This window comes from Mobula hypostoma, chromosome 7, assembly GCF_963921235.1.
Source record: "Mobula hypostoma chromosome 7, sMobHyp1.1, whole genome shotgun sequence".
Taxonomy (NCBI): domain Eukaryota; kingdom Metazoa; phylum Chordata; class Chondrichthyes; order Myliobatiformes; family Myliobatidae; genus Mobula; species Mobula hypostoma.
Window position 1 is genome coordinate 138,502,182 of NC_086103.1, and position 23,108 is coordinate 138,525,289.

General features: G+C 37.9%; 1 protein-coding gene across 1 annotated transcript in view; it reads right to left on the reverse strand.

Moving 5' to 3' along the window:
* Positions 1-4,244: 4,244 nt before the first annotated feature.
* Positions 4,245-23,108, reverse strand: part of cwf19l2 (CWF19 like cell cycle control factor 2) — a 114,498-nt gene continuing 95,634 nt past the window's right edge. The window contains exons 13-18 of the mRNA XM_063054104.1: positions 18,172-18,384; positions 16,984-17,100; positions 15,583-15,738; positions 10,951-11,031; positions 7,016-7,117; positions 4,245-6,142 (exon numbers count right to left, since the gene is read on the reverse strand). Coding sequence (XP_062910174.1) covers positions 5,996-6,142; positions 7,016-7,117; positions 10,951-11,031; positions 15,583-15,738; positions 16,984-17,100; positions 18,172-18,384 — 816 coding nt within the window. The 3' untranslated portion in view covers positions 4,245-5,995. The remainder of the gene's footprint in view (positions 6,143-7,015; positions 7,118-10,950; positions 11,032-15,582; positions 15,739-16,983; positions 17,101-18,171; positions 18,385-23,108) is intronic.

A 23,108-nucleotide genomic window follows, 5' to 3' on the forward strand; every position in this document is an offset into this window, starting at 1 on the left:
CTGAGGCTAAATCCAAAAATGATTTAAGCCTTTCCCTTGCAGCTTGAAAAATTGTGACTGTATTTGTAGTTACAGGTTTATCATGGGCCCTGGCTGTAAAACCCACAGTAAAAGTTCTCAGCACAAGTAGAAAATTTATACAAGAATAACTTGTATATGAATTCCAGCATGATCTTTGATACCACCATCCAAGTAAACCATCTACTTCATAGCTATTAGAGATACTTTACTCAAATACAGAATTGCAGGAAATGCAAGATAAGCAATGAGATTTTTGTACACATTTCAGACCTTTGCCGAACTATCAAAAATGCAAGTTATGACGCATAAGAATGCAGAATGCCTAAAAGAAAGCAACAAATGTTAGACAAATAGCCTGATAGAGGCCATTAGAAAACAGACCAAGCCTTTGCTGAAGGAGTTGGCTGTGGTAGTGAGTTATGATACAGAGAATCACCAAGTATGGAAGTTGACAAAACTCTTTGACCTAGTTGTTAGAGCAAGAGTGAAAAGGGCAAAGGAAAACAGCAGCCTTATGCAGGATTTGAAGTTCAGAAGTTATAGACAATTTGCTGTTTGTCCTCCAGTCTAGCAAGCAGATGAACAACATATAGGTGAATATGTGAGACAGCAGTTCCCATCCCATCAACAAAATCGATTCCTGCATGATTATGTAGTGTTTGGTTTTCAATTATTTGTTAATAAAGATGGCAAAATAAAAGACATAAGATTTAGGATCAAAAGTGTTAGCAAGTACATAGGCAAACCTACTTTATGGCTTGGAGAATAGCATGCTTGGTGATCCAACTGATTAAATGTCAGGATCAAATGAGACTTCCTTCTGAATATCCGGCCAACTAAGCAACATATTTCAATGAGACAGGCCCCATAAATACAAGTCCAACCACTCCTAATAGCAGTGAGGCACCACACAAAGTAATACAGCAATAGATGAAGCTAATTTGGGAAAAAAATGTATCTTTAAGTCAAGTTTCTCATGATCTTTTTTCATCCATGACTATTAACTGTATTTGAATGACAAGTGTCGGCACTCAGTAACATCATTATATTCTGTCACCACAATTCCTAACCTTTGTCTTCCAGTCATATACAGTATGTAACCAGACCCAATCAAAGTCATCTCATGGAAGATTTTGAAATCACAACTTCCTTCAGCTTTGTCAACATAACACTAATGTTAAATGCTCAGAACTCTAAATAACTTGTTTTTGAGTACATTATCAATTGCTATTAATATTTGAAAATAAATTGGACAGGTTTCTTTGTACAATCAGAAAATATTCCTAAAATCAAGCTTCCAGGAGTATTTATCCAGTCCCTGATGAATGAATAACTTATGTTATTCCTCCTCCCTTCCTCCTGTGACACTGTTTGTGTTTGAAGTGACTATTTGCATTAAAGATTGACATTTTAGATAATCCTTGTCCATACAAAACATTCCCATCTTGTCCTGGAATGCTCCCAGCCTTCCTATACTAAAATGATACTTTTCTATTTCTCACTGCATTCATCCTGTGTACATAGTGAGCCTGGTAATTTAGTACTTGCAGCTTCGTTTTAGGGGCTCACACGCCCCTTTTAACTACCTGCCAATGAATTGGTCTAGCCCCTCTCTTGAATTAGCTCAAGTCTCAGAACCACTCAACAATGAATTTCACAAGATTTCATAGTATGTTGAAAGACTAATTTAACTAGGTTCTGTGAACAGTAAAAAAACAATAAAACAAAGTTTTCAGCAATATTGTACTAATGGCTACAATGAAATCTATTTATTGAAAAAGTCAAATGCAAATTCAAAATTTTCATTATGAGAAACAATATGAATAATACAAAAACAATACGAATTTGAATTCCACTGAGAACTGCACAAGCAGAATGTAAACCACTTGGTTCAAAAATAAAACAAGAGCTGGCTCAAACTAGCTCTTTGTAACTGCCATAATAACAAGTTCTATGAATATATGCTGTACATAACTTAACAGTGTAATATATGTAAAATCAGTTAACAAACATTGCTGTTTTATGACTGTATCACTATTATGTGACTGTACTGAGAGATCAACTGCTCTCTGTTCAAAGACTAGCCAAGTACGAATGTTCCTTAACATTATGTTTTTGAAAAATTCAATATTGTACTCATCTGAGTGTGCTTACAATATCTGCTTCAATGAACAGTAATTTACTCTGGTTATTGTAGAATTGTAGAAGTACCATGGCAGTGATGGAGACTGTTTGGCCCACTAAGCAGAAACTGATTTTTATGTAATCTCTTTCACAGACTCTTGCTCCTGCAATCTTGCCCACTTCAAGTACTCAAGTAATTCTTTTTTGAAAGCCGCAATTGAATTTGCTTTCCATCATACTTTAAGGAATGATAAAGATTTTCCTCATGTCTACTTTATTATGTCTGTGCCGGCTCTTTTGAAGAGCAGTTAGTTGTGCTTAGTTCAACGATCCCATTTTTGTTTGTGACTATATAACTTTTTTATCCACAGATGCCTGCTCAAATTTCATTCAGATTTATTTATGAAATCAACTGCCACCATTTTTTCTTCGGGCAAAATATTCCAGTTCACAACCGTATTGAGTCAACAATTTTAAACCTATGACCTCTGGTTATCATTCCACTTGCCAAGGGAGCAGCTGTACTCCATTCAGCTTTCAGCTATATCTATTAAGTTACCCCCTGCTCCTTCTATATATACATAAAAGCATATTCCCAAACTCTTGGAGACTCTTTATTTTACATCTTTCCTGAGAGTGGTTAGTTTTCGTCTGAAGCCTAACATTGTTCCATGAGGGTGAATGCTACGTGGGAATTAGTATGGACTTGCTGGCCTCGCTGGGCTCCTGCATCACAAGGATATGTACTTCAATCGGCCACTTTTAAAGGCTTTTCTATTTAAGTTTCGTTGTTGAATATCCACATATGGAATAAGCACTGAACGTTAATTGCGAGTCTCATGCTTAGTGGGAGCACCTTCAAAGATTTTAAATCCACAGGATTACAAAGGACATTAAATTTACAAATGTTTTAAGATAATAGTTTTGGGGACCGAAAGCAGAAAGTGGTGAGTAGATGTTTTTCCAGGCTTGGAGTTGCTGCTCATCTACATTAATCAGAGCATTTATGGTATAAGGCTTTTTCATACTGAACTTCCCAAAGTCTGCCATGCATACTTTTCTGCTTTGAACTCCCATCCTCTACACTCTGTCCTTTTAGTCAATCTATCAACGACATTCTGCAGGCCAGTTCTCCCTCAATTCTCTTTATAATGTTGGCAAGTTTTATGGCATCTGAAAATTTTCAAATGGTGCTCCGTTTGGGTCTACAGCATCCAAAAAATTGAAAGGAGATTATGGAGCCTAAATTGAACATTGGGAAGCACAGCAGCTCACCTCTCAGTCTGAAAACAACTATTCTCTGCTTCCTGTCACTGAACCAATATCAAAAGAAAAATAAGTGCTGTAATCCTGTGAATTTTAAATCTCTGAAAACACACCTACTTTAAATATTAGAATAAGCAACAATTATTCCATTTGTTGACATTTAACAATGATATACAGAAATATATAAGCCTTTAAATACAGTAACATACATTGCTGGTTACTGGCTTATACTTCATGGATCAGAATAATTGGACTGGAAGCTAGACCATAAGACATAGTATCAGAATTAGGACATTCAGCCCATTGTGTATGCTCTACCATTCCATCATGGCTTCAACAACCTTCTCAACCCCATTCTTCATTCTTCTCCACACAAACTTTGAAGCTATTCAAGAACTTATAAACCTGTTTTAAATACACTCAATGACTTGGACTCTACAGCCATCCGTAGCAATGAATTCCACATATTCCACCATCCTCTGGCTAAAGAAATTCCTCTTCAACTTTGTTCTAAAGGTACAGTACAAAGGTCTTAGGTGTGTATATATAAAATGAGAGTGCCTGAGATATTTGCACAGCACTATATTTGTCAACATGGAGTGGAGAGCGAGTTTGCAAATCTGGCAGGAGCAAAGGATGTTGGGAATGCCAAGGAAGGGGTGTGGCGCAGATGGCAGAGAAGGAGTGCCGGGGCAGGGGGTGGTGCGGGTGCAGACATACCCACCCCTGAGACACTAGACAAGGTCATTTGATTCCAAACAATTGGTTTATTGATCATTACAGAATGTCTCTCTGGTGTTTCCTGCCCCCTCCCCTCTCCCTTCCCCTTTTCCCAACCATGAGTCCCCGCTCCCTGCCCCCTTTCCACTCTCAATCCATAATAGAGACCTATATCAGAATCAGGTTTAGCACCACTCACATATGTCATGAAATATCTTTTTTGCAGCACCAGTACAGTGCAGAATATAAAATTACTACAGTACTGTGCAAATGTCTTAAGCAGCATAGCTATATGTGTTCCTAAGACTTTTGCACAGTACTGTACGTACTTCTACTCAGATGCTGTGCCTTCTGATTCTAGACTCACCTACTATAGGAAATATCCTCCTCACATCCACTCTGTCTAGACCTTTCAATATTCAATACGGTTTCAATGAGATTCCACCCTCATTCCTGTAAACTCCAGTAAGTACAGGCCTAGAGCCATCAAACGCTCCTCATACATTAACCCTTTGATTCCTGGACTCATTCTCTTGAACCTCCTCTGGACCCTCTCCAATGCCAGCACATCTTTTCATAGATAAGGGGCCCAAAAGTGCTCACAATACTCCAAAGGTGGTTTGACCAATGCCTTATAAAGCCTCAGCATTTCATACTTATTCTTATATTCTAGTCCTCTCGAAATGAATGCTGAAATTACGTTTGCCTTCCTTACCACTGACTTAATCGGCAAGTTAACATTTAAGGAATCCTGCACAAAAACTCCCAAGATCCTTTGCACATCTGATTTTTGAATTTTCTCCCTGATGATGAAATAAAAACACAAAAATGTCTTCATTCCACATCCAGATGGTCTAAGGATCCTCACCATCTTTCTTGAACAGAGGCCCAACCACAACTCATTGCCTAACTGAACTTGTTTTTACACTGAACTCCTCCTTGAATTGCACTTTCTCCATTTCAAAGATGAAACTCATACAAGCCCATTGTGATGAAACAACATAAATTTACAGCTATTTACAGTATCAAATTTTCATTTGCTTTTATAAACATAATAAAGCTTGAACCTCACAGCTGAGGACAAATTAAAAATGTACATTAAGCCTGCTTTTATTTGCTATTTACAGTGCAAAATACCAATTTAAACTATTTTCAATATAGATTAATTTTACATTCTTGTACCGCCATCTGAAAGCTTCATGATAAAATCAGTGGGATCTTGAATTTTAACTGCAGAGCAACTCACACAAAATGCTGAAGGAATTCAGCAGGTTAGGCAGAATCTATGGAGGGGAATAAACAGTCAACATTTCGCGCCGAGTCTTTCATTAGGACTGGAAAGGAAGGAGGAAGATGCCAGAATAAGAAGTGGTTGGGGGGGGGGTGGGGGGGAGGCACAAATGTGAATGTGATAGGTGAAGCCAGTTGGGTGGAGGAAGGTGATGATATATGAAGCAGCGAGGTGAAAGGTGGAAAGGTAAAGGGCTGGAGAATAAGGAATCTGACAGGAGAGGAGAGTGGACCATGGGGAGAAAGGGAAGGAGAAGGGACACCAGGGGAGGTGACTGACAGCTGGGGAGAAGAGGCAAGAGCGGAGCCAGAGCTGGGAGTTGAAGAAGAGGGAAGGGGGAGGGGGAGAAATTACTAGAAGTTGGAGAAATCAATGCTTATGGAAGCTTCCTAGACAGAGCTGAAGGTGTTGCTCCTCTAAACTGATGGAGGCCTCGTCATGGCAAAAAAAAATCGAACTTTTTTTTAGTTTACCTAAGCAGAGGTGGTTTACCTAGAGAACATTGTAAAGAAATTGTCTTTGTCCAATACAATGTTCGAAGAGAGTTTAATCATTTTCTTGTAAAAGACAACCTTATTCCTTATTTTTAGTTTTGGTACAATCATAAGGCTTCCACCACTGTGAAAACTGCAGCACTTTCTTCCTCTGATCATCAAAGTTTTCTCTGTGAGGTTTCCGCCAACGCCTTGGCTCTAGATCTAACATGCCACCAACAATTTCCTTTAAAAGAGGACAAATCAGTTAATGTCAATTATTTTTCTGCAAACTGCTCACTAATTCAACATAATATTTCTACTCCCTGTGTTATTCCCTTTTCATCAACTACACCACACACAAAGCAAATCAATTTCCTTCCTCTGTTCTCTTGGGCAGGCAAGAGGAATATTCTAAGTCAAATTTTGACTCCATCTCCTACCTTTTAATATTAAAAGAAATATTATTTCAAGTTTTCTAGTAAGACTTTTAAAAATGGATACTTCCCACTACACTTCTGAAGACATTGTTCTTTAATTACATTGCCTTTACTAGTGTGGCTCTATTAATTTAATGAACTGCAACCCCAAGTGCTGTTCTGGTACTGAGGTTCAGTACACTTATGGAGTCAGCAGGTAGGCTCTCCTTGAGATGTCAATGGTGGAAGGCCTCTACATCAAAATGATTGCCAAGAGATTGAGGAGGTCTGGAGAAATTTCTTCAGCGAATTATGGAAAAGTTAATATATTATTGGAAATAGAACAAAAGGAATAAAATGAGGTAATGGGATTTATTTTGGATAGTTCTAGATAAAGCACCAGCCGGATGGCTCCAGATTGTATCAGTTCCCTCTGAGCTACAGAAGACATGATGAACAGCAAAAACAGCACAAGAAACAATATAGTGTCAGAGAGCAGCTAGATAAAGACTCCCAGAATTTACATTATAATTAAATCATTAGACCTTGCAGAGCAAATATTTTATATTTCATAATTGGTACATGAAGTTGAGTACATTTACTGTTTAATGAGTTTTTACTAACTGATTTCTTTCTGAGATGATTTAAATAAGAATCAAGCAACTCCGTAGTATATGTCACAAGCATACAAGTTAGGGTACCTTCCCAAAGTAAAAAGGAAACTTGTCTTCATTTTCAATAACATGAGCAAATCCACCTTGAAGACCAAAGTCCACAGAAAAATAAGGAAGACCTTTAGGAACCTGAAACAAAAAAAAGTATTCTTAGATGTTGTTTCTGCAATGTGGAACAATCTGCATCTAAATGAGAAGAATGTAAGGAGTCGACACTCAGGGTCTGCATGCTTGTTCACTGACAGATTAAATCAAGTGTGGAGAAGAAATTTTTATTGAAGCTCCTGTTAAGCTGTGTAGTTCAAAAGCAACACAAACAAGAGAAAATCTGAAAAAGCAACACACACACAAAATGCAGGCAGTATCTATGGAGAAGAGTCATCAGGTCAGGAGAAATAAAGATGAGGAGTCAGAGTAAAAAGGTGGGGGAGGGGAGGAAGAAGCACAAGGAAACCATGTGGAGCTCATAGACTTCATCAATTTTGCCTCTAATTTCCAACCTGCCCTCAAATTTACCTGGTCCATTTCCGACCCCCCCCACTCCCCTTTCTCGATCTCTCTGTCTGTGTCTCCAGAGACAGCTTATCTGCTGATGTATATTATAAACTCACTGACTCTCACAGTTCCCTGGATTATTCCTCTTCTCATCCTGTTACTTATAAAAATGCCATCCCCTTCTTTCAATTCCTCTGTCTCTGCTGCATCTGCTCTCAGGATGAGGGTTTTCATTCCAGAACTAAAGAGATGTCCTCCTTCTTCAAAAAAAAGGGGCTTTGCTTCCTTCACTATCAACACTTCCCTCAACGTCTCTTCCATTTCGCACATGTCTGCCCTCACCCCATCCTCCCACCACCCCACCAGAGATAGGGTTCCTCTTGTCCTCACTTACCACAGCACCAGCCTCCGTGTCCAGCACATAATTCTCTGTAACTTCCGCCAGCTCCAACAGGATCCCACCACCAAACATATCTTTCCCTCCCCACAAACTTTCTGCTTTTCAGAGGGATCACTCCCTACATGACTGATTGTCCATTCGTCCCTCCCCACTGATCTTCCTCCTGACACTTATCCTTGCAAGCGAACCAGCCCCTATACTTCCTCCCTCACTACCATACAGGGCCCCAAACAGTCCTTCCAGGTGAGGAGACACTTCACCTGTGTGTCTGTTGTGGTCATCTACTGTATCCGGTGCTCCCAGTGTGGCCTCCTGTATATCGATAAGACCCCACACAGAATGGGAAACGGCTTCACTGAGCACCTACGTTCCATGTGCCAGAAAAAGTGGGATCTCCCAGTGGCCAACCATTTTAATTCCACTTCCCATTCCCATTCGTCCATCCACGGCCTCCTCTACTGCTGCAATGAAGCCACACTCAGACTGGAGGAGCAACACTTTATATTCCGTCTAGGTAGCCTCCAACCTGATGGCATGAACATCGATTTCTCGAACTTTTGGTAATGCCTCTCCCACTTTCTCCTTCACCATTCCCCAGTCCCTTTTCTCTCTCTCATCTTATTCCTTTATCTGTCCATTGCCTCCCTCTGGTGCTCCTCCCCCTTTTCTTTCTTCCATGACCTTCTGTCCTCTCCTATCAGATTCTCCCTTCTCCAGCCCTGTACCTCTTTCACCAATCAACTTCCCAGCTCTTTACTTCACCTCATCCCCCTTCCAGTTTCACCTATCACCTTGCGTTTCCTCCTCCACCTTCTTACTTTGACTCCTCATGTTTTCTCCAGTTCTGATAAAAGGTCTCGGCCCAAAATGTTGACTAAGGTCTTTTCAATAGATGTTGCCTGGCCTGCTGAGTTCGTCCGGCATTTTGTGCATGCGGCTAGTTCAAAAGCACTTGTTTATGTTTTTCACATCCCTATGACTTTATACAAATTTACTTCACTAGTGGGTTTGATAGATGCAAAATATTCACCAAAATATATAGCTAAGTTGCACTACTGATTTTCTATGAAGATGCTGTACATTCTGGTACACCAACATTAAGACACAAATCATGTTACGTTGTTTTCTTCAAGTCTTAGTAAAGTTTCAAAACTGAGTATTCAAAATTCTTAACCTCCTATTCTCTCTCCTACTGTAGCACCTAGTTAAAACCTGTGATATGGTGGGAGACTATGAAGCTGAACTCAGATTTAGATATATCAGAATATAATTCCATCATATTTTATTATGTTAGATACTGCTGTTAAATTATTCTACTTTTTAAGATGCAGTCAGAGGTATGGGGTATCACAACAAAAAAAAACAATTTGTTGGAAATGTTGCACCTTAGAACATGCTTAATGCTTTAATTGTTCATGAAGCTCTAAATATCATGCAAGACAAAATTTTAGTGTGTAGTTTTAATCCTGCCTTAATCTGTGATGCCTCTTCACCCAGTACTGTACTGGGGATATCTGCATAGGAAGCCTTGCATGAACGTGCAATAAAAATCTTCCTCCAATGGCGTATGAAAAAACTGGCATCTTCTTCCCTACCGGGCCGTTTCAGCTTGTATATATTCACATGCAAATAGTTTATACAACATTGCATTTTAGTTTAATCCCCATGTATCCAACTTGCCTCTGACTCCTATATGTAAACCAACACTTATGAAAAGAAATTACTCTTGGTAAGAGTAGATATAATTAAATTCCATTTCATATGAGCTATGTGTAGAACTCCCAGCAGGCTTCACGTTTTGAGATACTACAACATTCTGTTTAATTAGAAGTTTTAGTAGTGTTGAGTTTAGTAGATTTCTGATCCAGCAATTTTAAAACCAAATAGCAAAGTAAATACTTTCTTTTTAAGAATTGGTGAAATCGTTTTATGCCAACAAACTATCTTTTCCATAGATAAGGAAAAAGAAATCTATTTGGAAAAACTGTGGTTATCAAGAATTTTAAGACAATATAAAGATAGGGACATTTGTTACAGGCACAATTTAAGGCCCTCAATGCAAGGCTCCAGCTCAAGCACACAAAATGAAAGAAAAATAGCTTTTTAGAAAAAGTGCATTTTGTTATGAATGGTGATACAATCCTATAATTCAAATACAGCAATTGGTATTCCAAAACACTGCAGCTCTTACAATCAAAACTGCATTTGAAACTATTTTAATCCAATATTTGATACTTCACAAAAGCAAAAACAATTTAGATAATGCCAATAATTTAATTATTATAACAATAGGCAAATTAATAGAGGAGGTTCAGTGTAACCGGGCTTTGTAAAGCATTAAAAAATCGTAATCTATTAAGCTACAGAAGATAAATTAGAGTTACATTATGAAAGACAAATTTAGTGAAGTCAACCACAATGATACAGATATATAATATAGCAGAAGGTGGTGAATATTTTTTCCTTTCATGCATTTGAATGAACCAGATTCTGCAGCTGTAATGATGAGCCAATAGTAAGTTGCCATTAGCATTACACTGTAATTAACAGCAACCTTAGTGTAATAGATATATATGTAATGAAATGTTTTCACTGAGGTTTATGCTTAGGGCTATTCCTCAGTTGCGTGGGAATCTAATGAATTTTTAAAACAGCATGTTTAGCCACAATTACTACTTTGTGGCCCTAAATACATAATTACATATGTATTGTCAATCTCTAAAATATTATAATTCAATGAAATTGATTTTTTATTTTAACAAATTCAGTTTCTGGATCAGGAGGTTACTAAAGTAGCTAAATTTTGCTCTCAAAGTATTTAATGAAAACTGCAAGAAAAATCAAAAGAAAAATATTCTTGGTGGAACACAGTTTGAAATTTAAGTACTCTTGTGCACTGTGAAACACATAGTCAATCTATAGATATGTTTGCTTAGGTCTTTGCAATATGCAGTTATTTTATTTGATCTTAGGTATCTTACCCAGACAAAAATAACTTCATTCAATTACTTCATATATATATTTATATATATTGCATAATTTCTAGACAATGGTAGTAACTACTTACAGCTCTGCGGATATCCCTTGTTGAAAGATCAACTAGCTTCTTGTTCATGGCCCACTCTTCATCGGACTCCATTATAGCTTTCTTTCATAAATTGCAAAGGAAAATAATTACATTTAGGGAAAATATTGTGTCAAACAATGTACTTGAATGCTTCCCTATTGCTGGCTCTATTTACAACAACCATTACCATAATGAAATGTTAATGCTTATAAATGCTCTCCGTGTAAAATAAAACATTTCAGAACAAAACAAAACTGAAGGCACTGGGCTTCAGTTCTATGAGATTACTTAGTACACTTTCCTCACACAATCTAGTGTCTGCACTTATAAAAACTTACTCTTCTACATTGAGGTTTAATTGGTAATTGTGCCTAAGTGAAAATATGGTTGGGAAGCAAATGACCACTGAAAATCCGCAGATGCTGGAAATCAAAACAACACACATCAAATGCTGGAGGTACTCAGCAGGCCAGGCAGCATCTACAGAAATGAATAAACAGTCAATGTTTCGGGCTGATCATCAGTTGATTCTTAGCATTTCTTCTATTTGACTTCAGCTAAAACAAATGCTAAGAATTTTGGAAATGGTTGATTTGAAGCCAGGAGTAGCGCTTGAGTATGCTAACATAAAAATATCTAAGACTGTAAGCTCTGCCGATATTATAAATATTTTTTAGGAATGCATTGTATTACAACAGTCAGCAATAATATATATTTCAGTTATATAATTTGAAGATTTTACCAGAATATGATATAGCAGATCATTTTTACCTATCAACACTTAATCTTGAGTTTAGCTCATAAAGATGTTCATCAATTTGTTGCCTGCAGCCAAATGTAGCTACTTGGACATTCAGCATTTAAGATATGATAGATCTGAGAAATGCAATTAATTGTCAACATGCACCTCCTTCAGAATATCGGGAAGATTATTAGGAAGAGTTGATGCTGATTCAAAACAATTCCCAACTTCAGTATGATACATTTTATGTTATCTGTCTTATCTCAGGATGCAATGTTTTAATTGCTACTGAAAGTTTAGTTACAAAGTAGCTCAGCTGTTCACTGCCAAGCATTTTTTCATTTAAAATAAAAGTTGTAATTAAAACAGCATTTCCAAAAGGCATGGGAATGTATGGTAGTGAAGCAGTTTCAGAAGGCAAACAAGAGATGCTGGAAATCTGAGCAACACATACAAAATACTGGAGGAATTCAGCAGGCCAGGTAGCATCTACAGAAAAAAGTACAGTCTATGTTTCGGGCTGAAACCCTTCAGCAGGAGTGGAGAAAAAAAGCTGAGGAGTAGATTTAAAAGATGGGGGGAGGGGAGAGAGAAACGCCAGGTGATAGGTGAAACTTGGAGGGGGAGGAATGAAGCAAAGAGCTAGGAAGTTGATTGGTGAAAGAGACACAAAGCCATGGAGAAAGAAAAAAAGGGGGGGCAAGGAAAACCAGAGGGAGGTGATGGGCGGACAAGGAGATAACATGAGAGGGACAAGGGGATGGGAAATGGTGAAGGGGTGGGGAAGCATTGCCTGAAGTTTGAGAAATCAGGTTGGAGGCTACCCAAATAGAATATAAGGTGTTGTTCCTCCATCCTAAGTGTGGCCTCATCCCAACAGTGGAGGAGGCCATGGATGGACATATTGGAATGGGAAGTGGAATTAAAATGTGTGGCCACTGGGAGATCCCACGTGTTCTGGCAGACAGAGCGTAGATGCTCAGCAAAGCGGCCTCCCAATCTACGTCGGGTCTCACCAATATAAAAGAGGCCAACTGGGAGCACTGAACACAGTATATGACCTCAACAGACTCACAGGTGAAGTGACGCCTCACCTGGAAGGGCTGTTTGGGGCCCTGAATGGTAGTGACGGAAGCGGTGTAAAGGGCAGGTGTAGAACTTGTAAGGATAAGTGCCAGGAGGGAGATCAGTGGGGAGGGACGAATGGACAAGGGAGTCATGTAGGGAGCAATCCCTGCAGAAAGCAGGAAGTGAGGGGCGGGGGGGGGGGGGGAGGAAGGGAAAGATGTGTTTGGTGGTAGGATCCAGTTGGAAATTTCGGAGAATTATGGGCTGGACGCGGAGGCTGATGGGGTGGTAGGTGAGGAATCCTATCCCTGGTAGTATGGCGGATGGATGGGGTAAAAGCAGACATGCGTGAAATGGAAGAGATGCGGTTGAGGGCAGCGTTGATGGTGGAGGAAGGGAAGCCCATTTCTTTGAAAAAGGAGGACTTCTCCTTCGTTCTAGAATGAAAGCCTCATCCTGAGAGCAGATGCAGTGGAGACGGAGGAATTGAGAGAAGGGGATGACGTAGCTATCGACACTTAATTGAAACAGTTCCCATGTTCTGAAAGTTGTGTTAGGATAATGGTAGTTAGAGGAATGCATGGTTTCTAACTAGGAAGTAATATATAATCCTGTATTTTTTAAATGACGATTTATGTACATTTCTAGCACTTACTGTTTCAGTTTATATTTCCTTCATTACTGTTTTTTTTCCCTGTTTCCCCTACACATTTTCTTGACCTCACCTTTGTCTTATATGTTCTTCTGTACAATTAATTCTTTTTTTGTTTTGTGACCTCAGATCTTCAAAAATCAGAGTTTATTTTCATTCCAATATCCGCCTGTGCCAGAAGTCAGTACTCCTAACATCTAATCGCAATTGCACTGCCTCTTCAATTTAGTGTTATTACTGGGTTCAGTTAATTTCCAGTCCTGATGAAGGAGCTACAACTAAATTTAAATCTGTTTTAAGAATGGGAAAAGCTAGACCTACTCAGAAGATCAGACATTTTTGGGGTGGGGGAGGGGGAGTTAACATATCAGGCCAATAACCATGGTGCTTACTATCTTAGAAATTTTACTTTGGCATATTTGGCTGGGATTTTCTATAAATCTTTTATAATCCATTTCTTAGTCCTGATTCTTACAGATTAATTAACGGATGCACATCGTAATAGCAATGTATCCTATAGCTATTCAAAGAGGCAGTAAAGGCATTCTGCATCTCAAGTCTTAAGTTTAAGGCCCTTCTCCATTCAAGTGTGAGTTACTGTTGCCAAAGTTCAGATCAGGAAGAGCGGAGCAAGCCTCAGAATTGGAATCAGGTTTATTATCACCGGCATGTGTCGTGAAATTTGTTAACTTAACCTCAATTTTATATCTGACTTTGCCTTATAAAAACAATGTAGTAAATAATTTCAAAATGACATTTCCGAAATTTAAGTTTGAATCATTATTAGAAACGTTAAATGGAACCTTTTAAAAAATGCTTGTTGATAGTGCAATGTTATGATAATCATGAGGGATTTCAATATGCAGATAAGATGGGAAAATCAGTTCGGTGCTGATTTTGGATCCCAACAGGAGTGTTTGTAGAATGCCTATGAGATGGCTTTTTAGAGCATCTTCTAGTTGAGCCCACAAGGGGATCAGCTATTCTGGATTGGGTGTTGTGTAATGAACTGGATTTGATTAGGGAGCTTTAAAGTAAAGGTGTAGTCACGCGCAAAAGCGCCACTAAAGAAATACACACAGGCAGAGAGAGCTGAACTCAGAATGCCTTCACTGATCAAAAACGCACGCTTAAATCTCCCCTCCCATAACCCCTGCGCCCACGGGCGGACGTGACGTCAGACTGTCCCCGGAAGGTCCACACTGAGTGGGTAGTTCCAAATGCGCTACCGCGTGTCTGCCCGCGCGGCTCCCAATGGCGGTTCAAGTCCTGCATGTTTGGGCCGCCACAAAGGAACCCTTAGGGGACAGTGATCATAATATGATATAATTTGTCTGAGTTCCTCCACCATTTTGTGTGTGTTGCTTGGATTTCCAGCATCAGCAGAGTTTCTCATGTTTGTAATTCGTCTTGCAGTTTGAGATGGAGAAGCTTAAGTCAGTTGTATCAGTTCACAGTAGAGTAAAGGGGATTACCGAGGCATGAGAGAGGGGCTGACCAAAGTTGATTGGCAGGGAACACTAGCAGGGATGACAGCAGAGCAGCAATGGCTGGAGTTTTCGGGAGTATTTGGAAGGCACTGGACAGTTACATCCCAAAGAAGAATAAATATTCTAAAGGTAGGATAACACAACCATGGCTGACAAAGGAAGTCAAAGCCAACATAAAATCAAAAGAGAAGACAAATAATAGACCATTTAATAGCAGGGTAGTTTAGGACCAGAGGAAACAATTTCAGAATAGAGGGTCGAGTTTAGAACAGAGATGAGGAATTTCTTTAGCCAGAGGATGATGAATTGGTGGAATTCATTGCCACAGGCACCTGTGGAAGCCAGGTATTTGGGCGTATTTAATGTGCAGGTTGAGAGATTCTTGATAAGTCAAGGTGTGAAAGAATACGGGGAGAAAACAGGGGAATGGAATTGAGAGGGAAATGGATCAGGCACGGTCAAATGACAGAGAAGACGTGATGGGCCAAATAGCTTCTGTGATTTATCGTCTTATGGAGTAACACATGCTGGCTACTATGCAGACTACTAAAATATTCAACTAAAGCATCTGTAAACATTCACTATCAACTTGCTTTCAGGATTAATAAAAAGTCAGTACTGAATTAGAAACTAACTATTTAAAAATGCTTCCATTATTTCTGTATGTACTCAGAATTTACCTTAAAGTAGATAGGAGCCATATCTCCAAGTTCTTTTGGCAGTGGAATACATTCATATACCATATGAAATCGTTTCTTCAAACTCATATTTGTCTCAAAAAAGACACAGTCAAGACCTTTGTCTTCTAACATTTTCACCAAGGTTTTTCGGAAGAGCTGTTAAAAAGATAAAAATTAATCCCATGACTAACAATGAAACACTACAGTCATTTGGCATCTATGGAAGTGGGGGAATCAGCTGCAAGCAATTTGATCAAAAAAAAAGCTATTGCTGTACATCATACACTAATATTTTACAGATAAACCTTTAAGTAAATTGCTCTACTACATGTTGCCATGTGCTTTGCTTAGCACTATTCATCCATTTTATCACTAAGTTCATTTTGCATTTTTGCTTTTATTATCAGAAATGATTGAGGAGCAACATTGAATTCTTTGATACAAACATGTTTTCATCTTTTTCAGCCTTTTATATTTCCATTTTCTATTTTGACATTACATGTCTCTACTTCATACTTTTATTAATATTCAACATGTGGATAGCTGGGAGAAGTAATTTACCATTTATGAAATACAACTGGAAACAGTTATCACATGTAAATATATGTGAGGTTCAGAAGGTGTACTGCTGTGCTGTAGGCTAATGAGAGCTTGAATGAATTCAGAAAGGAAGTCAGTGTGCCAAATAGAAAATATTTCATGTAATTGCTTAATATTCTTAGTTATTGCTGCTGGTTGCATGATGTTTCCATTTGCATAAATATCAGACAGAGTTTACTATATTTCTAAATCATCTAACGACTGCTCCAAAATGGCTGTCTGGTTCACAGAAATGTATCCTTACAGAATTCACAAATCACTACCTAAAATTTGAGGTACGAAATAACATTCATCCTTATGGAATTTGTGAAATAAAAACAATAAACTAAAACAATTTTTTCCAATGAGCATTTCTCGATGCATGGACAAATAACATTGTATTGCAGTACAGAAAAATCACAATATAAGCAATTTTCTAGGAGCATAATCACCCTGGTAACACAGGGTTCAATGATTCAATTTAATATTAGAGAATGTCTACAGGATACAACCTGAAATTCTTACTCTTCGCAGACATCCATGAAACAGAAAAACCTGTATTTCAAATTTGTGTACATACTTTCAATTTAACATTAGTCAGAATGTTCATATCAGCCTTTTATTTAGAGATCAGTCAAGGATAGTGCCATTTGCTCTACATCGATGGCATTTTTAATTTCCATTCATTTTTGTAAATCTTTTAATAAGTAACATTTTCTAGTTACCTGGTTGTACAAGTTCAGTCTCCGACAGGTTTAAAGTTTGATTAATTAAAACAAACAGCAACATTTTAACAAGATACAAAAAACACAGTAATCTTACCTGCATTTCCTCCCAGATATCTTCATCCAACAGGTTACCTGCAGTATGATGCTGGAGAGGTACTATTAGGCAGTGACCATCTGTCATTGATTGGTAATTAGGAAGGCACAGATATACCTGGGGAGGAGAGGAAATGTCTGAATTCACATAATTAAGCTAAAAGAAAATAGTTTGGTTAGTCAAATATAAGTTAGTTCAAGATGTAGCTGCTCCTATGTATAAATAAATGCCTGTCTCACTTATCATGTTTTGGATGAAATCAAGACATACTCAGAAAAGAATTTTTTTTTTAAATCAAGAGTATACCTGGTGATGTTTTATATTAACTATCCATGACTAGTCAAATGTAAAGTAGTCTGATTATAATAGGAGTAAAGTACTTTGATCAGTGAGGTGGTTATATTAGTGTCTATATAGATCATGTATCATTTTATTCAGTTCTCAAAAGAAAAATAAGATATGACAAAGAGCTGAAGATCCCAACATTTTCCAGTGGGACTGGTCTTGACAAGAAGAATGGTTGTAGAAAAAGCTGAGAAAAAGTTCTTACACCAGAAAGAGGAAGGGAGATAACAGTGGCGCACAACGCCAATTCTTTCAGTGCTCCATGAAATGCGGCAACTGCATCAGGTCATACAAAAATCATATTGAGCATATTTCTGTTATTTTTAAAACTGTGTTCTAATACAGCATTTAATTATTGGAAATCGGTGGAATAAAGCTATTACTCTTTGAAGCAAATTACGCTTTACTTGAAAAAAAAATCCCTTGATACAATGCAACAAATATGATAGCAGATTTGCTAATTTCTTATAAAATTTATGGATAGAAGATTAATTACAGGGTGCAAAAATTTAATTACGCACCCCCAGAAGATCTCACCATAATCCCTACAACCTTCCACACGCTCTTACTCTCAATATTTTGGCACATCTATCCCAAGCCCAACTCCTCATTATCCAAAAGATAATTTTAACTAGTGGTCAAACGGTCCTTGATCCTCCAGAATTTAAAACAATATGTCTAAAATGTTAATGAAACAAAATATTCATACCCCTAGAGCTTTCCTTTCAACAGCAATATCCCTCAGATAACTTTTCAGTTCAGGACATTCAACTAGACTAAAGACCGCAAAGACTATTGTAAAACTTGTTACTTTGTATTGACTCAAAAAGTCTATTTACCTACCTTTACACCAATACCAATGATAAGGTGTTTTGGAAGTTCTGGGTTATCAAAGCAGTATTGGCATTTCTCCATACGCTTAGCCAAATGTTTATGTTCATGTATAGCTTTATTTCGTTGCCTTTCACATTCACGACCTGGCTGATCTTTCCTGGCTGCTTTTGACACAAACATGTCATCCAATGTGTAGTAGTCCCTATCCATTTTCTCCATAAACTACAGAAAAACATAAAATAAGCAATTGAAAATATCAAGGTAATTGCCACAAAGATATGAATTTTATTCCTTGATCTTTATGTATATACATCAATAAAATGTTGAGGCCCAAAAGCAATTCATTTAAAAAATGTCAAGGAGATTTGGTTATTTTATTCCATTGTACTTCTACAAATAGCATTTTCACCCATGATGCTGTGATTGGAGTTAGCATTCCAAGGTCCTGGGCTTTTACATTATTTACTTTATGAATTAATTAAAATTTCTGACAGAAGTAAAATTTGTAAGTTTAGATCTTTTTACTGCGACTAACAATTGGTTGAAGTGCTAATAATTCGGCCCTTTGACCATTACTGAATTATTCCAAATGATGTAATTCAGAATCCATAGTTCCAAGAACCTGAAATGCAGCAAACTTGATTCCTGTTCACTGAGCTGATTTGTCTGTCTCCAATCCTCAAGGGATAATTGGACTTTTCAATTTTGTAACAAAGTCAATTTGCTAATCACTGAATGAATCTGCAGCAAAGGCAGCAGAGCAAGTCCAACACATTGCAAGTACACATTCAAAAAAAGATGTGCAATTATAAAAGAGGGGTACCTGTTACATATATAAGCTTTTATGACATACTGAGCCACCAAAGATTACATTCATGGCACCTGTTGCCACATCTATAACCCCCACAACGCTGGTGATGTCAGGAATAAAATAATAATACTACAGGGACACCTATTTTTCCCTTATTAGGGACAGAGAGAGCCTGTAGTATGTCGAATACCAGGTGAACGAGTAGCCTTTGGGGTACTGCAAGTCTGTGTCTTTATTGATGCTTTGTTGCACGCTTTGGTGGGGGACATCAATGCCTTTTTGCTGGTGGGGGAGGGGGGGTCATTGCCTTGTTGCTGCTTGTGCATGGAAGGGGGGGAGTTGGGGTTCTAACATTTAACTGTCATTCATTCTTCAGGGCACTCCTCTGTTTTCGTGGATGTTTGCGAAGAAAAATAATGTCAAGATGTATATTGTATACATTTCTCCAACAATAAATGCACCTATTGAAACCTACTAATTTTTAGATGTGTCATAATATAAACTGTAATAATTGAAATACCCCTTCAAAAATAGCATGGTGACTTATCTGAAAATGTCCTTGAATGCTTCATGAGTGAAAGCAGAACTCATAAAACTGAACATTCGGGTAGGGTCTCAGAAAATCTGCTGAGTATATACATCCTATCAGATGAGAACCATCAAAATGATTTAGTACTGCAAAGTGAATCTATTTTGCCTTAGACTCATGATGTTTCTCCTCCCCTATATATGAATCATGCAATTAGAATTCATACTTGAAAAATCACTGTATAATTGTCAGTTAGAAATACAGAAAATACAATGGAACTCACAATTGGCATCTATCTATATTGGAATCCTGGCACATCATGCTATTACCAAAAATCGCTGTTTAACTTCTGATAGGTTCTTCACCATCCTAAACATTTCTACTAAACTTTATCTGGTTATGGAGGAAATCAGTTTTCTCATTAGGACAATTTCAAATTTAGACCAAATTTTGCTTAATGTAATTAATTAAGTGCCATCTCTTGTAATGGGTCAAATGCACTCTCAAACACACTATGCACTTAAGCAAAACATGATAAAGAAGGTACTATTTCTCCTCTGTACTGGATTCTAAAAGTACAAGAATAACATTATTTAGCAGAAGGTGTCATTTTAAATATTTCCATAAGTGGAGAATAAATAATAATACTTTTCCTGTTAATGCATACAATTCTGAGCTAAGAATAACAATTCTGATTAATGTTGAAGTCCTGACCATCGCAGGGCCTTTGAAAGCCTCTTCCAAAGCACTGTTAAATTCTTCTATACGCTATACAGCCTTAAATAAGCAAATCCATGAACTAAAAGTTGCAAAATATTTATATTTTAAAACACATGCCACATAGGTATTTACAATTTCAGTACAGGTTCTACAATGCAAGCATTGTCCTCAAAATTATTGACTGTGACAACAAAGATTCTTGGTCAGCATTGTCAGTTTCAGTTAGTCCTGAAGAAGGGTCTCGACCCGAAATGTCGACTGTAGTATCTCTTCCTATAGATGCCGCCTGGCCTGCTGCGTTCACCAGCATTTCGTGTGTGTTGCTTGTCAGTCTTCATTGTTATTTTGCTATGGTTGATAACAGAGGACAACAAAGATTTTTCTTCCTGGAAACTTTTGGAGGTATCTTATGGATTTTGGGCTGATCATGAAAATCACCATGAAATTTCCTTATCACACAACATTTTTTTAAATATCACTTGTGTTTGTCATCTGATTTCATAATTCAAGTCAGAATAACTGATGCCAAGATTAAGGAAGGCATTTTTGTTGGTCCACAAATCAAACAGGTCATCAATGACAGGCAATTTGAAGAAATTCTAGTGAGACCGGAGCAAATCGCATGCAAAGTATTCAAGGATGTTGCTGGAAATTTTCTTGGCAACTACAGAGCAGCAAACTATGTGCAGCTGGTTGACAACATGCTTCAAGCATACAAAATCATGAAGTGCAACACGTCACTAATTCTCTGCATTCCCATTTAGACTCCTTCCCTGCAAATTTTGGCACTGTCATGGACAAGTAAGGTGAAAGGTTTCATCAGAACATTGGGATTATGGAGAAACAGTATCAGGACAAATGGAATCCATCATTGCTGGACTCTTAAGCAAGAAGCCTCAGACACTGAGTACAAATAAAAACTATCAACAAAACTTTTTAGCTTAGTTGAACTATTGCAAAGCGTCAGCACCGATATGCAATTAAACACATTATATTCAATAAATTTCTTATTTCTCCATATTCCTAAATGATACAAGAAGTCTGAAGTTATATTTGTGTTCAACTTCAAGCGGTCTATCATAAACAAAAACAAAATTCTGAGGAAGCAACACTTTCGGAAAAATATGTTGTCCGTTATTTGTGCTCACTTGCAGTATATTGAATTTTAATGCTATTTCGTCAAACAAAAATGAATAATGAACCAAATCTTTTGTTATAGATTACTACTCATACTACTATCAACTTGTTCCATATTTGCAAATATGACAATTCTTTGAAGTGCTCGGGGGGGATTTTTTATAGATATATACCATATCTACCATACTCGTGCAGCTACATACCTATCAATCTATTTCAGAGTTTGACTGTTATGAGGAAAGCTGGGAGGAAATGGAACTAGTGACTAAAGCCAAAAGAAGAGCTCTCCTTGCCTACAAGAATGATCCCAGCCCCAGAACTCAAAACGTTCTTTAGGCTGCAAGAAACACGGCCCAGAAAATTGCTTGCCACTGCACCAACAACTGCTGGCTCAACTTGTGCAGCAGTATCCAGACCGCTGCAGACACAGGGGGATGCACAAGGCATGGATGAAGGCATTAAGATGGCCACAGGTCCCTCTGCCACCAAGACTGCCATCTAAAGTCTAAGACTGGACAAGTCATATCTGATCAAGGCATATCTGATCAAGCAGCTTCAGTGCTGGGTTGAGTACTACACAGAGTTTTTTACAAAACTCTATATTCCAAAGTTCCAAATATAACCCAAATTGACACCTTCCTGAATTCTTTAGAGTTACCCACTTTAAGCAAAGAACAAAATAGAACGATGACTGCTGACATAACTGAAGCTGAACTAAAAACTGCAATTAGTGTGCTTAAATTAAGCAAGTCACCAAGATCAGATAGATATACGACAGAGTGGTATAAAGAGTTCAGAAGTGAGTTACTCCCCACACTGAACTGGGCCCTAAGAAAGGCGCAAATGCCACCCAGCTGGAAGGAGGCAATAATCTCAGCTATACCGAAAGAACGCAAGGATAAAATGGAATGTGGGTCATTTAGACCAATATCTGTTCTTAATGTGGATTATAGAATACTTACCTCCATCACAGCCAAATGATTAGAAGAGTTTCTACCCACACTGATACATAATGATCAGACAAGTTCTATACAACAACGCCAAACACAAGACAATATATGAAGGACACTTCACATTATGGATCATATTTTAAAAAATGAAATTGAAGCAATAGTGATAAGCGTGGACACTGAAAAGGTATTTGATTCAGTTAATTGGAATTTTCTTTACAGAGTTTTACATAGATTTGATCTACATGACACAATTATTAAAACTATACAGGCACTATATGACAATCCTACTGCCAGGATTAAAATCAATGGATACTTATCTAATAGTTTTACCCTAGAAAGGGGCACGAGACAGGTTGTGCATGGTCACCGCTACTCTTCGCATTATATCTGGAACCACTAGCTCAATACATCAGACAAAATGAAGATATCAGGGGAATTGCTATTAAAGGAACAGAGCATAAATTGGCCTGTTACGCGGATGACATTTTGATCTATCTAATGCAACCAACATACTCTTTACCTAAATTAAGAACCATAAGACAAAGGAGCAGAAGTTGGCCATTCGGCCCATCGAGTCTGCTCCGCCATTTTTGCAATGCAATCCTTTGAACAATATGGCCAATTACCAGGATACAAGATCAACATAGATAAAACCCAACTACTTTCATATAACTATAGCTGACCAACAGCAGTTGAAAGTAGATATCCTTGGGCATGGCAAACAGAGTCCATCAAATATTTGGGCATCATTATGCCAAAAAACTTGGCAAAATTATCAGAATGCAATTATCAGCCT